The 18,644-nt window shown below is 24.5% G+C and overlaps 2 protein-coding genes across 2 annotated transcripts; both read right to left on the bottom strand.

Moving 5' to 3' along the window:
- Positions 1-2,280: 2,280 nt before the first annotated feature.
- Positions 2,281-4,673, bottom strand: LOC145845237 (ubiquitin-conjugating enzyme E2 K-like). Its single transcript, XM_082952659.1, has 5 exons — positions 4,605-4,673; positions 3,646-3,736; positions 3,247-3,382; positions 2,840-3,003; positions 2,281-2,423 (listed from the first exon to the last, which is right to left on the bottom strand). Exons 1-5 carry the CDS (start codon positions 4,671-4,673, stop codon positions 2,281-2,283), a joined length of 603 nt encoding a protein of 200 aa, XP_082808785.1.
- An 8,182-nt stretch (positions 4,674-12,855) lies between these two features.
- LOC145845236 (ubiquitin-conjugating enzyme E2 K-like) lies at positions 12,856-14,860 on the bottom strand. The gene is made up of 5 exons (XM_082952658.1): positions 14,792-14,860; positions 14,201-14,291; positions 13,820-13,955; positions 13,413-13,576; positions 12,856-12,998 (listed from the first exon to the last, which is right to left on the bottom strand). The coding sequence occupies exons 1-5, from the start codon at positions 14,858-14,860 to the stop codon at positions 12,856-12,858; spliced, it is 603 nt and encodes a 200-aa protein (XP_082808784.1).
- Positions 14,861-18,644: the final 3,784 nt, after the last annotated feature.

Genomic DNA, 18,644 nt, shown 5'->3' with positions numbered 1-18,644 from the left:
TTTTCACATTTTTAAACTAAATAAGTAAAGTATTTTAATTGTTTTAAAATGTTATACAGGGACTTAAAGCTAAATTAATCAAACAAATTTAATTTAAAATATAATTTGCTCAGCGGGCCACATTTACATGCTCGCAGGCCGCAAAATTTTATTTCGCGGGCCGCTTCCATTCAAAAAAGTAACATGCTCGCGGGCCGCAGATTTACCCTTTGCGAGCCGCATTTGGCCCGCGGGCCGCAGTTTGCCGACCCCTGATTTAAGCGGTAATTGTTAGTTACTATGCTTATTAATTACTATCTGTAAACATTTTCATTATTGAAATAAATTTATAAGTAAACAACTAATGATTTAATTAACTAACATACTTTATGTAAGTAATGAATTCACTTAAAATATGTTTTGTGCAGTCTCAAAATGTTTTTTTAGGTTTTGTTCAAATAACAATCATAAGTTTTAAAAACCATTTTAACGTACCATTAACAGAATAAAGAACGAGCCAGTATAATGTAGTATTAATATGATAAATGACGAAAGTTTCTTAATGTCATTAAAAATTTTTACACAGAGTGTTCGATATTAAAGTTTAGTACTTTAAAGTATGAAATAGCAACGATCATAGTTAGATAATGTTTTCATTAAAAACCATTAAACATAATTTTAATGAAATAAATAGTACATATTTTCGTAGATAACGCCTTTAAAGTTTACAACAAATGATAAAAAGTTTATTTAATAATTAGTTTTCTCCAACTTTAACACTTTGAACGTTGAAATTTTCACAGTTATTTTTGTTAGCTAACTTGAGCAACTACACTTGAAAACATTTTTAGTATGATGATATTATAATACATAAATTAGCATTACAAATCACTGAAACTTGAAACTACAAAAAAAAAAAGATTCTTAGCTTATTTATCAATATAACTCGTAAACATTTTTAAACTTGTAAAGTCATTTTTCGTATATTTTTTTTTAATAAAAAAATATTATAATTACAAAACTGCATTTTTTAAAACTGCCTTAAATTGTTTTAATCTAAGTATCAACATATACTTTATGCTACATTATTTAAAATTAAAGCTTACAAAACAAACACATCTGAAAATATTATTTTAAACTTACCCTAATAAATTTAAATCCTTTAAAAAAGACTATTTAACACACAAGTTATAAAACTGTTTTGGTTTAGTTTTTTGACCTGTTTATTGACATAAATATATAAATTTTTATTAGACTAATAAGTCTTAGTATTACTAGATGTTCTTTGTTTATAACAATACAATACACATAAACTAAGATCATTTATAATATAACTAAATCATGAAATTTTATATTATACAGTAAATAAATTATTTGTAGTTTTTTTCCGGTTTAAATAAAAATTCTTAAATTAATTGTATACAGTTTTTTATATTAAACTTGAGGTCTATTTTTAAAAAAGTTACAATTTTAAGTTATTGATTTTTATATTAAGTTTATTAAAATTATATAAAATAATTTTAAAATTAATCTAAAATAAAACTTGAGGTTTTTTTACAGTAGAATTTTATTGTATGTTGTCATAAAAGTTTGAAAGAATTTTTTTTACGTTAAACTCACTGAAGTTTTACAGAATAATATCAAAAATAGACTAAAAAATATATCAGTTTTTCTAAAATATTTGTGATAGTACAACAGTAACCCTTCTTTTGAATATGTGCAACTAAAACTAAATGTTTCAATGATTCTACGTAGAATTTTGTCTAGCATAGAAAAAACAATATAACATTTATGCTTTATAAATGACTTTCTTTAAAGCTTATTTATGTCATATTAAATTAAACTTCCAACTACTGAAGACAAATGCTTTTATAAGTTCTAAATAAATATATTTGCAAGGATCATGGTGTTATTGAAGTTTGTACGGCTAATACTGTTAGCTGAGATTTTGTTATCGTCCGGAGGTGCAAACAAAAGTAAATCTTGTTTAATAATAAAAAGTATACCATACTTTATACAAAAAAATATTAAAGATTAAAAACTTGCCTGCACTTTTTTTTGAACACGAATTGATGAACAAAAGACCATCAAGTCCTACACAATAGTGTGTTTTAGTGTCTCACTTAAGATATTAAATATAAGTTAACATTTTTTAAATCAGTATTTTATTGATAATGAGAGTAAAAAAACTAAATACGCTGAAATTGACATATTTTAGGTGTTAGAAAAACAACCCTATCGTATAGGTACGCAATTTGCATAAAAATCTACATGTGCTCAAGAGTAATGATCACATAAATTTTATAAGAGGCTGTTGATGGCAGAATCGATGTTCCAGTTGCTCTTGGAGAGGCTCTTCACTGATCCTTCATCGCTGAATCCTATTCCCATCATCTTCTTCACGAGATCATCGCAGGACGCAATGTTAGAATCGGATAATTTTGCTGTTGAAATAAATTATATGCTATTACAGTATTACTACATACTACACAATGATAACATAGATACGGCATTGTTATAAACATTATTGTAATATGATAAGTGATAATTATTATATTTAGAAAGCAATAATTAGTAAATAATGTACTGATTTATAATGTATTTAATGAAAAAAAGGTCAAAAGACAAAATATTTGGATATTGTATTGCTTTAGATAAATATTAACTAACAGATAACATATAACCTCCATCGTAGAAATAAAAAAGTAACAAACTTATCAATGTCCTACAAGTTAAAACATTTTTTCAAATTCTTTAGTATAAATATACAGATAAAAAAGTAGCAAACTTGTTAAGCAATGTCTAACAAGTCAAAACACTTTTTTAAAATTTTTTAGTAAAAATATTCAAACAAACCAACCTCCAGCGTACTTGTGAGCCCAGTATTGCGCTGTCCGTTCGAAATCCTCCTTGTTCGCCCCGTACTGCACCGCGACAATCAAGTCTATAGGGTCGTCAAGTTGGGGTGCGGACATCAAAGCTTGAAGGGAGAGCATCACTGTTCTCAGGGTCATACCGGGACTCCTAGAAAAAACAATTATTATTAGTATGACGTCATAATAATGTTGAAACTTTTTTTAAGACCATAAAGTTACCAAAGGTAATTCTATACTTAAAATTTACTAAAATTTGACTTACATGTTCTAAACTACTAATATATTAGCAAAATATTGTGTTATCCAACATAAATTTCGTAAACCTTATGAACTCCGTTCACACGAAAATTAAATAAACATTATGTAAATTTGATATTTATATAAAACAAACCACAATTTTTTTAGGATTTTAAAATGTCCCGTGACAGAGCTGATGTTCGGATGCCAAATTTTTGTGATGAATTTCACTTTAGGGGGTGAATGGGGATAGCGGTCGGGAATTTCAAATGAAAGCTTGTAGGTTCCACCTGTTAAACGTTTTTTTTTATGACGTCATAGTGTTAAGATTACATGCGTGCTACGTTAATTTGCAGATCAACAAGTTTTTATATCCCAAGTTTTAGTTTTAAATTACCACTTATATGCAAAGATTGTTTACGTGTAAAATTTATCATTAAAATTCTAAAAAGTGAGTATTTCGTTTGTTGTAACGACTCACAAACTATTTAAATAATCTGACGTTTTAATTAAAATTTTTATAATATACATGAACATATATAAAAAATCTAACCTTCATAAGGTGTACCTTTAGGACCAATTATTTGTCCTGTCAAATTGTTTATTGAATTTCTAACCAGTTCGAATTTGCATGATGGATCAGTCTGTTTCAACGTCATAACAGTTAAATAACTTTATAAGGATATTAGAACCTTAAGGAAGCTAATAAATATCACTGTGCATCTTTTAAGATAACAAAATGATTTGTTTAATATTAGGAGTTCAGTATCTAACAAGTGTATAAAACAAAGAAACTCATAGTTTTATTTAAATAGAAATCTTATTTATTTACACTATTTGGTAAAAGTTTTTGATAATTAAACAAAACTATTTCAAAATTCCTTAAACTTACTATATTGTACAGTAAAAAACATATATATATATATATATATATATAATAAAAAGGTTTATTTAAAGATGCAAATCTCAAAGAACTCGAGTTTCGTGATTACTCACTCATCAGCTTCAAAACAAGTCTAAAATAAAGCACAAAACAAAATCACTAATGAAAGTAAAAAAATTTTTGCATAAATAGATTATGACGTAATTTCAATTAATTTAAGTAAAAAATTACGTCATAATCTATTTATGCAAAAATTTTTTTACTTTCATTATTGATTTTGTTTTGTGCTTTATTTTAGACTTGTTTTGAAGCTGATGAGTGAGTAATCACGAAACTCGAGTTCTTTGAGTTTTGCATCTTTAAATAAACCTTTTTATTAATAAAGCCCTCAAGGTGGGCTCAGTGTGAGGAATTTAATTTATTAAGTTAAATAACTTAATTCTATATATATATATATACACACACAACTTATTTTATTTGAAATATTATTTTACTTAGCTTTTAGGTAAGAAACCAAAACACAATGTACAACTTATACTTATAATTTTTATTTGTTTAAAGTATATACTCAAAGAAAGATAACTATACTTAAATGTTAAAATTAGTATATACTTAAAAACAAAGCTTACATGTTTTTCCATCTTTTTTAATTCTTTCTCAATTCTCCTCAAAGCGTTTAATGAAGTTATAGTAGTCATTTTGTAAAATATAAAACCTAGAAAAATAAAATATCTCAATTACTTGAATAATTTAAACTACTTTAAAAATTTAATATTTATTTATATTAATTAAACTCATAGTAAAATTTAGTATGTATCTAATTATTATATAGAAAAGTAATATACTTTTATATACTAAATACATCTAAGCTGGTACTTAGATTTTGTAAGTTTAACATTTTTCACATATGGATAATTAAACTCAGTTTTTTAAAAGCAAACTTAAACTATAGTTCTTTATTTTAGGTTAACAATTTTAGTCATAATAAAAACATTTAAAAACTTATTAAACTTTGAAACAATTATATATATCAGGTTTTTCTTTCGGACTTTTTGTTTTCATTTTCTTATGTTTTTAATCTTTTTACAGACACTAATATGTAAAACATTTTCAACAAATTATAAATACACTATGTAAAAAATCAAAGAAGCTTTAGGTTTTTCAAAATTAAAAATAGAATATTTTAATTAGGCAATGTAGGTCTTAGCAGTGTTGCAAAAATATTTGTCTTATGGTTAAATTTGATGACAAGAATTAAATATTATAGAAGCTATTAAAAACAAAATAAAATAAAAAGCTGAACCAACTCTAATAAATTATTAATTTTCTTTTTAATATAAACTAGGTTTTTGATATAAACACAAAAATGAGTAAAATTACCAGAACAACCTGAAAACCTGTTAATCCTGATTTTCTAACATTTTTTATCATTTACATCCCACCTTTAACCATGAGGTTTATAAACTTTTTCACATGCAAAAACTTTTAAGAGTGTCTTATTACTAGTTTTTTTTGCTATTAAAAATTTTTTTAAAACTAATAAAAAGACATTTTTATCATTTAGTTTTTAATAGCACAATAAAACAAAGACTAATTTATTTTTAAACTTTAAAATAGGAACATACAAACTTTAAATTAATAAAACAAATCAACTGTAAATAACTTTTAGAGCTTTATTATATATTTTATAGAACACATAATTTTAAGATTCTTTTTAAAACAAATGATTTAAAACTAACAATTTTCTTTTCAATAAACCAAACTGTACTTCTAAAATATATGTTATATATTAATTTAAAATGTCAAAAACATGCTTAATAACCTGAGAAACAAATGATGTGAATACTACCTTGAAGCCTACAAGCCTACATTGTGCATACTTACTTCAGACACACTACTTTTAAATGCTTTAATTTTAAAAAACCAACTTTCACAGGACACTTTAGGAGCTTTCTCCTTAAAAGTTCCGATGAAAATTCATAAAATCTGATTGGACCAGGGCTTCCCAAATTTTTTCAAGTTGCCCCTTTTTAAGAAATATAAAAGCTATGACCTCATTCACGAAGATTACTCTAAAACTCAAAAAAATACCATCAAAAGCACCTTAAAGTTCTTTTAGTTCGTTTTCTTTTTTGCTCCATACAACTATGTTTGTTTAGTTTATTGCTTTTAACAAGGTATTTCTAGGTTAAACTGACAATTATATGATTTTATTACTATAATTCTTTCTGTATCTTGACTGTAATAACTGGTTTTAAATTAGTTTGAATAGCGAATATTAGTGTATTAGACCATGACAAAATGGTGCAAAAGTTTAATTTTTTTTAGCAAACCTTAATCTGTAAAATTAGTGACACTCTTAAAATTTTTAAAGAATATTACAATTTGAAACAAGTCAAACTTTTATTTATACATATAAATTTCTTATGCTTTACAGAAGAAATTTAAATTTTCATACAAACATTTTTATAGTAACAACTATTAGAAAATTTCAGAAAAGATTTCATACTGCAAGGAAAAAAATATACTACTTATAAAAAACTGTCATATACTTAAATTACAATTTTTAATAAAGTAATGAATATAAAATGAAAACTGTAAGTAAACTTAATACAGTTCAAAATATGATCAAAATTATTAGCAGCCAATTTCTTTTTGATTATTTTTAAAGCAAACTTCTGCAAAATAATCAATTTGGGAATATTTTTATATAATTTTTTGGTAGAAAAACATCAGACTTACTACAATTATTGTTGGCTGACCCTCTACAATGATAAACATTTTTGAAGGTCAAGCAAACAATTTGTTATCACCTGTAATTCTACATATTCCTTGAAATTCTACACTTAAATAACCAAAAAATAAATAAAAACTATCAATTTAACTGTAAAAAATCTCTTAGTCCCACGTTGTTTTGATATTTTAGTATTGAGTTTTAATTTTTGAGAGTACAAAATTCATTAGTATAAACTGAAGATAAGATGCTTTTTAACTAATACAACGTTTTATTGACTAAGACACTTTTGATATATGTAATTAAGTTGTGGTATCCTCTAAAGGCCTTTACATTATATATAATATTATTTTTAACATTTCTTGGGCTTAAGCTGTGAGTTTTGTAATAGTGTCTTTTCAAGTTGTATCTTTTACTTTTTCTTGTTTCTTTATACAGCATAATGCAACTGTTAAGGTTTGAATATCTAAGTTTTTTGTTAATCTCTACACAGTATATAATATTTTGTTAAAGGTTAACTTTTAACTTAAGTTTTCTCTAGGGCTTTTACTTATTTGTTTTTAAATTAGTTTAATATAATAATATTCTCAAAAATCAAAAATTAAGTTTTAGTGATATCTTTAAAGAACAATCTATTGCCTAATTTTTTTGGTACAAAAAATTGTCTTTTTTTATATTTTTTAAAGCATTTAAAGATGTTTCTTTTTTGACCTGCCAAGCCCTGCTCTAGGGTGACAAGCCATGGATTGATTGAGCTAAAATACCATCTTAAGTGCTGCAACACACTCAGACTGCTGAGGCCAGTTTAAAAAATAATACAACTCAGGCTGACTCTATATTAGAATTTTTTAATCTACTGAGTTGTATATTTTTTTATGATTGATTTTTGTTGTAACATTTTAAACTTGATTTCTTTTTTGGATTAAGTCTTTTGATTAAATTGTGCCACTTGTAATATGCTTAGTATTTGTTTTAATAAGTACAGAGATTAGACATTGAAACAATTTAAGAACAGATCTACGGAGTCTCAAACGATACTTTAAAGTTGTAATTAAACCTCCAAACTATTGTAAGTTTTTGAACTTATGATAAATTATTTTAAGTGTTTATAGCATGAGTGTGGGAGATAAAATTTTGCATAGTTGGCTTTGTCAAAGTCATCAACTAAAATCAGGGCTACCATATATAAATACTGCGACGAAAAGAGAGTTTCGTAACAGGTTGAGTAACCTTGTTGGAGGGAGACATAGCTTTTTAAATAACCTAAAAGAGGGTCTTTTGAAAAAAGTTTAGGAAACCCTGAGTTAGTATAAAGAAAAGTTATGTACTTTCTTAGCAGGTACTTAGATTAGGCCAATTTCATTTTTAATACACGTGAAAAATTAAATGCAGTTTTTAAACAACAAACTTAAACTATGGTGTTATTTTAGGTTAAAATATTAAGTTATTATAGGGTTTTCAAAATTGGTTTTAAGATTTATTTAGAAATGCGTTAACTTCAATTAATTCTTTATAACAATTATGTAAAGCAGGTTTTCTTTGACACTTTTTATTTTAATTTTCTTAAAGTTTTTAATCATTCCAAGCATACTTATGGGTAAAACAATTGCTTAAAAGTTACAAATTAACTATTTAAGAACTTTGACACTTTTAAAAACTGATTTATTTACAAAGCAACAAATGTTTGAATAATGAACATTTAAAAGTTATAGGAATTTTAGGTGTTTCAAAACATAAAATAAAATATTTTAGTCATGTATTGTAGATCTTAGCAGCGTGGCTAAAAATTTGTTTTATAGTTAAAATTAATGATATAAATACAAAAAAAATAATTATTAGTAAAAGCTATTTAAAGCAAATAAAAATTAAGCTAAATGACCTCTAATAAATCTTTAATATTTCTTTAACAAATATAACCAAGGCTTTTCATAAGAAAAAAAAATTCTAAACAGCTTGAATAACCTGTATTGGTGTTAATCCTAAATGTCTTAAATTTTAATTATTTACCTCATACACCGTTTGACCAGATGGGTTATAAAGTTTTTCACACTGAAACCTTTTTAAAGTGTGCGTGATATATTAATAGTTTTTCTTCTATCTAGAAAATGTCTAAATACTTAAAAAAAAACATTTTTAACTTTTTGCTTTTAATAGCACAATATAAGAAGAAAACTTTTTATTAATATAAACATTAAAATGGGAACATACACATTTTAAATTTACAAAACAAATCAACTAAAAATAACTTTTTAAATTTAGTTATATATTTATATACAGCACACAACTTTAAGATTCTATTTAAAATAAAGCATTTAAAATTAACAACAATTTATCAATAAACTAAACTGTATCTACAAAATATTGTATATGTTATATATTTATTTAACATGACAAAAACTTGCTTAATAACCTTCAAAACCTTCTTTTTAAAACCTAAAATGTGCACACTTACTTCAGACACACTACTGTTAACTACTTTGCTAAAATGAAACTTTTTAAAACTCAACTTTCACAGGTCACCCTAGGAGTTTTCTCCTTAAATGTTCCGATGAAAATTCATAAAATCTGATTAGACCAGGGTTTCCCAAACTTTTTTTCAAATGGCTCCCTTTAAAGAAATTAAAAAAGCTATGGCCGCCTTAACAAAGACTACTTAAAAACACAAAAATCTACCATTAAAATCACCGAAGACATTTTTTTTGCTCTTCATCGTCAACTCCTAAATATCTATTGTAAGTTTCTAATTATGACCTCATGCCCCCCTGTAGCTCCTTTGATGCACATGATCCCTTTTTGACCCCTTTGCTGCTCATGCCCGCTGAGTATCTTTGGAAACCTTGGATTAGACGTTTAAATAAAACTATCATAAGCTTATAAAGTTGTTTTAATTGGTTTTAATTATCTGAAGTTAAAATTGTACGAGCAGAATATGTATTTACGATCAGAGTTGCATTTTAGCTTAAATAAAACTCTGCTCTTTAACCAAAGTTACAATTCTAAGCAGTTATCAGTAAAAATTAGAAAGGCTTCTAAATATTGTTGTTATTCTTAATTTTATCATTCATTCTATGTTGACAAAAAATATAAGTTTTTAGACCAACTATTTTAATCTTTTTGTTTTAATTACATGTTATTCGTTGTCCTGGATAAAAAATTAAAAAGTATCCAAGTGGTGTGCGACTCGATTACCGAAAGGTTCATCTTGCACCAGGTCTTAGGACAAAATATTTTGAGCAAATTTATTTTTGTCGATTGTTAAACTACATAAATTATTAATTATATACTAGAATCAAAAAAAAACATGATTTTGGGCTTGTATACTTAAAGTTTATTCTGGTTTGCATACTTTTTAAGTCAGCAAAAAAATATTTTGTTCATGTTGTTTTTAATATTCAACTGTATAAACTTAATTTTTTGATTAATTTTAAAAGTTTAGATAAAGTGGGTTTGTAATAAGGGAAATTTTTTTTTTGAAAGCCTTAGAGAAGTTTGCTGACTCAGCAAATATGCAAATCAGACCATACTATACTGACCTTTCAGTATACTTTCTATGATTTTAATGATTATTTTACATAAAGTATATTCTCTTTAAAAAGGAAAAAACAGTTTAGATAATTAAGTGTCACAATAAGTTGTTAATTGCTAATGAATTAGTAAAAAACTAAACTCCAGTGAAAATGTTTATTTAAACTTGCTTTAAGTTTAATAAAAGTTATTAGTTTAGCCATGATAAATCAAACTTTAAGCATACTTGGCAAAATATTTTACCGAAATTAGAAACAATACTCTTTTTACTAACATTATAACTGTTTCTTTAAACTAGTACTAAGTACTTTTTGTAAGAATAAGGATTATCTAAATTTTCTTGTTAATGTTTCCATTTTGTTTAAATTTAATTTTATCTGTAACCAATAAAAATGTTAAAAAACTGGTTGTGCTAATTAAACTAATAATTGACTTCAAAAGTTATCTTAAAATAAAAATTAAAAACAGTTTACTATTTTTTGGACTGTAAATCTAATAAATTTTTTTTCATAACCAAGAAGTAAAATATAGTTTGTTTCCTAGTAACAAACTAATTTAATGATTTAAGCGGTAATTGTTAGTTACTATGCTTATTAATCACTATCTGTAAACATGTTCATTATTGAAATAAATTTATAAGCAAACAATAAATGGTTTAAATAACTAACATACTTCACTGAGGTAATTAACTTAATTAAAATATGTTTTTAACAGTCTCGAAAAGTTTTTTAGGTTTTGTTCAAAATAACAATCATAATTTTAAAGACTACTTTAACGTACCATTAACAAAATAAAGAACGAGCCAGTATAATGTAGTATTAATATGATAAATGACGAAAGTTTGTTAATAAAATCATTTAAAATTACTACTTACAGAGTGTATATTAAAGTTTAATACCTTTAAGTATGTTTTAGCAACGATCATAATTAGATAATGTTTTCATTAAAATCCATTAAACATAATTTTAATGAAATAAATAGTACATATTTTATAACCGTAGACGCCGTTAAAGTTTACTTCAAACGATAAAAATTATTAAGGTTATTAATAATTAGTTTTCTCCAACTTTAACACTTTGAACGTTAAAATTTTCATAGCTATTTTAGTTAGCTAATTTAAACAACTATACGTAGAAACATTTTCAGTATGGTGATATTATAAATTAACATTACAAATTTCAGAAACTTGGAACTACCAATAAAAAAGGGTTTTTTTGCTTATTTATCAATATAAACCTTCTCATAAACATTTTTAAACTTGTAAAGGCATTTTTCTTAAAATCTTTTTTAATCAAAAAATATTGTAATAAAAAAATTGCATTTGTCTTAAACTGCCTTAAATTGTTTTAATTTAAGTATCAACATATACTTTATGCTACATTATTTAATATTGAAGTTTTAAAATAAACACATCTGAAAATATTTTTTTAATTCTACCCTAATAGAATTGAATCATTCAAAAAAACTATTTAACATAAAAGTTATAAAACTGTTCTGGTTTAGTTTTTTGACCTCTTAATTGACATAAATAAATAAGTTGTTATTAGAGTAATAATTCTTAGTATGAATAGATTTTCCTTGTTTATAATAATAAAATACACATAAACTAAGATTATTTATAATCAAACTAATTCTTGAAAATTTTATATTATACTGTTAATCAATTATTTGTATTTTTTTTGTTTAAATGAAAGTTCTTACATTATTTGTATACAATTTCTTATTTTAAACTTGAGGTCTATTTTTAAAATATGATTTCATTAAATATTATTTAAATAAAAGTTTAAAGTAATTAACTTTCATTATAAATTTATTAAAACATCACAAAATAATATTATACTTAATCTAAAATTAAACTTGAGGTTTTTTTTTTACAGCAGAACTTTAATATATGTTGTCATAAAAGTTTTAAAATAGTTTATTTTATGTTAAACCCATTGAAGTTTTACATAATAATATAAAAATTAGACTAAAAAAGTATATCAGTTTTTCTAAAATATTTTTGATAGGACAAAAAGTAACCCTTTTTTTAATTACATGTAACCAAAAATGAAAGCTTCAATCATTCTAGGTAGAATTTTATCTGGTATAGAAAAGACAATATAACATTTATGCTTTTTAAATGACTGTATTTAAAACTTATTGATGTCATATTAAACTAAACTTCCAACTACTAAAACAAATACTTTTATAAGATCTAATTATACATATATTTGCAAGGATCATGGTGTTATTGAAATTTGTACGGCTAATACTGTTAGTTGAGATTTTGTTAACGTCCGGAGATGCAAACAAAAAATAAAACTTGTCTAATAACAAAAAGTATATTTTACTTTACGCAAAAAAAAGTAAAATATTTAAAACTTGCCTGCACTTTTTTTTCTACGACCTAATGAACCAAAGACCATCAAGTCCTACACAATAGAGTGTGTTTTAGTGTCTCACTTAAGATATTAAATATAAGTTAACATTTTTAAAATCAGTATTTTATTGATAATCAGAGGAAATAAAATAAATACGCTAAATTGACATACTTTAGGTGTTAGAAAACACCCCTATCGTATAGGTACGAAATTTGCATAAAAATCTACATGTACTAAAGAGGAACAATTACAAAAATTTTATAAGAGGCTGTTGATGGCAGAATCGATGTTCCAGTTGTTCTTGGAGAGGCTCTTCACCGATCCTTCATCGCTGAATCCCATTCCCATCATCTTCTTCACGAGATCATCGCAGGACGCAATGTTAGAATCAGATAATTTTGCTGTTGAAATAAATTATATGCTAGTACAGTGTTGCTACATACTACACAATGATAACATAGATACGGCATTGTTAATAACATTATTATAACATGTTCAGTGATAATTATTATATTTAGCAAGCAGTAATTAGTAAATGATGTAGTGGTTTATAATGTATTTAATCATAAAAAGGTCAAATTACAAAACATTAGGATATTGTATTGCTTTAGATAAAAATTAACTAACAAATAACAAATATCCTCCATCGTACAAATAAAAAAGTAACAAACTTATCAATGTCCTACAAGTTAAAACAATTTTTCAAATTTTTAGTATAAATATACAGATAGAAAAGTAGCAAACTTGTTAACCAATGTCTAACAAGTTAAAACGCTTTTTCAAATTTTTTAGTAAAATTATACAAACAAACCAACCTCCAGCGTACTTGTGAGACCAGTATTGCGCAGTCCGTTCGAAATCCTCCTTGTTCGCCCCGTACTGCACCGCGACAATCAAGTCTACAGGGTCATCAAGTTGGGGTGCGGACATCAAAGCTTGTAGGGAGAGCATCACTGTTCTCAGGGTCATACCGGGACTCCTAGAAAAAATGATTGTTATTAGTATGACGTCATAATGTCGTTGAAACTTCTTTTAAGACCATAAAGTTACCAAAGGTAATTCTATACTTAAAATTTACTAAAATTTGACTTATATGTACTAAACTACTAATATATTAGCAGAACAATGTGTTATCCCACATAAATTTCGTAAATCTTATGCACTCCGTTCACACAAAAATTAAATAAACAGTATATAAACTTAATATTTATATAAAACAAACCACAATTTTTTCATGATTTTAAAATGTCCCGTGACAGAACTGATGTTCGGATGCCAAATTTTTGTGATGAATTTCACTTTAGGGGGCGAGTGGGGGTAGAGGTCGGGAATTTCAAATGAAAGCTTGTAGGTTCCACCTGTTTAAGGTTCGTGATACTGATAAGATTACGTGCTTGCTACGTTGATTCGCAGATCAACAAGTTTTCAAATACCAAGTTTTAGTTCTAAATTAACACTTATATGCAAAGTTTGTTTACGTGGAAAATTTATCATTAACATTCTAAAAAGTGAGTTTTGTGTTTGTTGTAACAACTCACAAACTATTTAAATAATCTGACTTTTTAATAAAAATTTTATAGTACACATTAATAAAAAATCTAACCTTCATAAGGTGTACCTTTAGGACCAACTATTTGTCCTGTCAAATTGGTCATTGAATTTCTAACCAATTCGAACTTGAATGATAGATCAGTCTGTTTCAACGTCATAAAAGTTAAAACTTTATAAGGATATTAGAACCTTAAGGAAACTAATAAATATCACTGTGCATCTTTTAAGATAACAAAATGATTAGTTTAATATCTTAAAATTAAGTATCTAACAAGTGTATAAAACAAAGAAACTTATAGTTTTATTTAAATAGCAATCTTGTTTATTAACACTATTTGGTTAAAGGTTTGATAATTAAACAAAACTGTTTCAAAAATTTCTTAAACTTACTATATTGTACTGTAAAAAACAATATATACACACACAACTTATTTTATTTGAAATATAATTTTACTTAGTGCAGTAATCTTCTTAATCAGTACGTATTTCCAGGATGAAAATACACTTTTTAGCTTTTAGGTAAAAAATCAAAACATAATGTACAATTTATGCTTATAATCATTATTTGTTGAAAGTATATACTCAAAGAAAGATAACTATACTTAAATGTTTAAATTAGTATATACTTAAAAATAAAGCTTACATTTTTTTCCATCTTTTTTAATTCTTTCTCAATTCTCCTCAATGCGTTTAATGAAATTATAGTAGTCATTTTGTAAAATATAAAACCTAGAAAAATAAAATATCTCAATTACTTAAATGATTTAAACTACTTTTAAAATTGAATAATTATTTCTGTTAATTAATCTCATAGTAAAATTTAGTATGTATCTTATTATTAAATATAAAAGTAATATACTTTTTTATACTAAATACATCTAAGCTGGTACTTAGATTTTGTAAGTTTAACATTTTTATCACATATGGATAATTAAACTCACCTTTTAAAAGCAAACTTAAACTATAGTTTTTTAGTTTAGGTTAACAATTTTAGTCATAATAAAAACATTTAAAAACTCATTAAACTTTGAAACAATTATATATATCAGGTTTTTCTTTTAGACTTTTTGTTTTCATTTTCTTATGTTTTTAATCTTTTCACTTATATATAAAACGTTGGTAACAAATTCTATATACACTATGTAAAAACTCAAAAGAACTTTAGGTGTTTCAAAATTTAAAATAGAATATTTTAATTAGGCAATATAGGTCTTAGCAGTGTTGCAAAAATATTTGTCTTATAGTTAAAATTAATGACAAGAACCAAATATTACAGAAGCTATTAAAAACAAAATAAAATAAAAAGCTGATCCAACTCTAATAAATTATTAACTTTCTTTTTAATATAACCTAGGTTTTTGATAGAAACACAAAAATGTGCAAATTTACCAGAACAACCTGAAAACCTGTTAATCCTGATTTTCTTACATTTTTTATTATTTACATCCCACCTTTAATCATGAGGTTTATAAACTATTTCACATGCAAAAACTTTTAAGAGTGTCATATTACTAGTTTTTTTTTCTATTAAAAAATTTTATAAAACTATTAAAAAGACATTTTTATCATTTTGTTTAAAGACTAATTAGTTTTTAAACTTTAAAATAGGAACATACAAACTTTAAATTAACAAAACAAATCAACTGAAAATAACTTTTAGAGCTTAATTATATATTTTATAGAACACACAATTTTAAGATTCTTTTTAAAACAAATGATTTAAAACTAACAATTTTTTCAACAAACCAAACTGTACTTCTAAAATATATGTTATTTATTAATTTAAAATGTAAAAAAAAACTGCTTAATAACCTGAGAAAAAATGATGTGAATACTACCTTGAAGCCTACAAGCCTACAATGTGCATACTTACTTTAGACACACTACTTTTAAACACTTAAGTTTAAAAAAAACAACTTTCACAGGTAACTTAGGAGTTTTCTCCTTAAAAGTTCCGATGAAAATTCATAAAATCTGATCAGACCAGGGCTTTCCAAATTTTTTCAAGTTGCCCCTTATTAAGAAATATAAAAGCTATGCTCTCCTTCACGAAGATTATTTAAAAAACTACCATTAAAAGCACTTAAGACCTTTTTTTTGCGTTATTCAACTTTGTTTTTTTAGTTTATTCTTTTAACAAGGTATTTCTTTAAGTTAAATTGGCAATTATATGGTTTTATTACTATAATTCTATCTGTATCTTGACTGCAATAACTGCTTTTAAATTAGTTTGAATAGCGAATGTCAGTGTATTAGACCATAACAAAACGGTGCAAAAGTTTAATTTTTTTTAGCATTCCATAATCTGTAAAAATATTGACAACTTTAAAATTTTAAAGAATATTACAAAGTGAGACAAGTCAAACTTTTATTTATGAATTTTTTAAATTAAATTTGCAATGCTTTACAGAAGAAATATATACTTTCATACAAACATTTTTAAAGTAACAATTTAGAAGTTTGCAGAAAGTATTTCATACTGCTAAGAATAAAATATATACTGCATATAAAAAACTGCCATATATTTCAAATTATAATTTTATAAAGTAATGAAAAATAAAATTCAATGTTAAAAATAAAATGAAAACTAGAGTGTAGTGTTTTTAAAAACTTAAAGTAAACTTATTACAGTTCAAAATATGATCAAAGTTATTAACAACCAGTTGCTTTTTGATTATTTTTAAAGCAAACTTCTGCAAAATAATCAATTTAGGAGTTTTTGGTAGAAAAACATTAGACTCACTCTTCCCTCTACAATAATAAGCATTTTTGAAGGTCAAGAAAGTAATTTGTAATCACCTGTAATTCTACTTCTACCTTAAAAATTTACACTCAAGTAACCAAAAATAAAATAAAAAACTATCTATTTAACTGTAAAAAACTCCTTTAGTGACACATTGTTTTGATATTTTAGTATTGAATTTTAATTTGTGAGAGTACAAAATGCTGTTTTAGTTTGCGCCTCCCATAAGGAACCTTTTGTTGCCTCTGACTTTGACCAGCTATATCTCAAAAACTATTTTGATTTTTTAAAATCTGTAAAAAGCATTTTGCAGCTTAGGAAAAACTATATAAAATAAGATCAAATTTTAAAAAAAGGTTTCATCCCCCTATGCCCTAAATATTTAGCTGTAAAATAAAAAAAATTAAGTTTTTAATATTTTATATCTCATCTAAATTTTTTTTTATGGTTACTTTTACACAAAATAGTTAAACAAATAATTACATTATATTTTAATTTTAATAAGAAATGAGATAAGCTTTTATAAAAAATGATCTGCCTTTGTTTTATTAAAATTTTATCAATTATATAGGCTTTTATAATTACTTTAATTCAGAGTTACAATAACAAAAGTATTACTAAACAAAAAAAAATTACTTGTTCTCATAGAAATATTAATGTTTTTTGAAGCTTTTTAAGGTAATAAGGCAAAATGTGCTGTAGTTATTATGTTTTTTATATTGTATAAACTTATTAAGTTTGAAACACAAGTAAATACTTGAAAGATATCTTATTGCATATTATATGGTTTATAAAGTTTATAAATATTTGAAAAAAATTCTGTTTAAAATTGTATATAATTTGTAGCTTTATTCTATCCTTGGATTTTTTAGATTTCTTGTACCAACATATTTCATTGGGCTTTCAGAAAATTAAAATTTTTTTTTTTAATTTTTCTATCAAGTTTTTAATTAAATTTAACATATAGGAGTAATACTGGTGTAAATTAAGTTTTAATTCTCATTAAGCAAAGTAGCTTTTTTACAGAGAAAAACCTGGAACTTAATATCTTATGCAAAAAAAAAAAAAAACATAAATTTTGTAATTTTTGGACAATAAAGCCTATTTAAGCATAGAGTTTTGAACAAAAAACAAGGAAAAAAACTTAAATTTTGTAGTTCAAAAAATGTAAAATTGTAAATTTATATTTAAGAATTAATAACTATTACAAGCATTGAAAAATTATTAGTTGTTTTAAGTTTTTAATTACAAAAACATTCAACCTAGTTTTGCAGTATTTTCTAAGTAATTTTTAACTATACAATACTTTTTTTCAACTATGTTTTAAATTTATATTAAAAAGGGTCAAGAAAACTCATGAAAAGTTCTGGATAAAGTTCACAAACTTTGGCTTAAATTTAAAATAAACCTGTAACAACTTGAACTAAGATAAAAAAATAAAGACAATTATATTATAAAAGGAAAGCTTATTGTCTTTTAATATTTGAATTAAAAATATTTAAGGTAAATAATTATTAATATATTTTAAATATCAATACAAAACTTTTAAATACTTAAGTGTTAATATTTTATAAATAAGTTAACCAAAAAAATATTTTTTTAGCAAATAAAATCTTTTTAATACTTCATAAAACTTTTCTTAAAGTTTTTTTAATGAAGTTGTTAGTTTCCAAATCTAAAAAAGTGTTTTTTCATATTTGTTTATTGGGATTCTTAAGAAAAAACAAATGTCATCTAATTCAACTTGGCATGG

Source organism: Thalia democratica, chromosome 9, assembly GCF_965202585.1.
Source record: "Thalia democratica chromosome 9, ktThaDemo2.hap1.1, whole genome shotgun sequence".
In the NCBI taxonomy this organism is placed as follows: domain Eukaryota; kingdom Metazoa; phylum Chordata; class Thaliacea; order Salpida; family Salpidae; genus Thalia; species Thalia democratica.
Note: the sequence above shows the minus strand (reverse complement) of the source record. Positions and strands in the feature narration are given on the sequence as shown.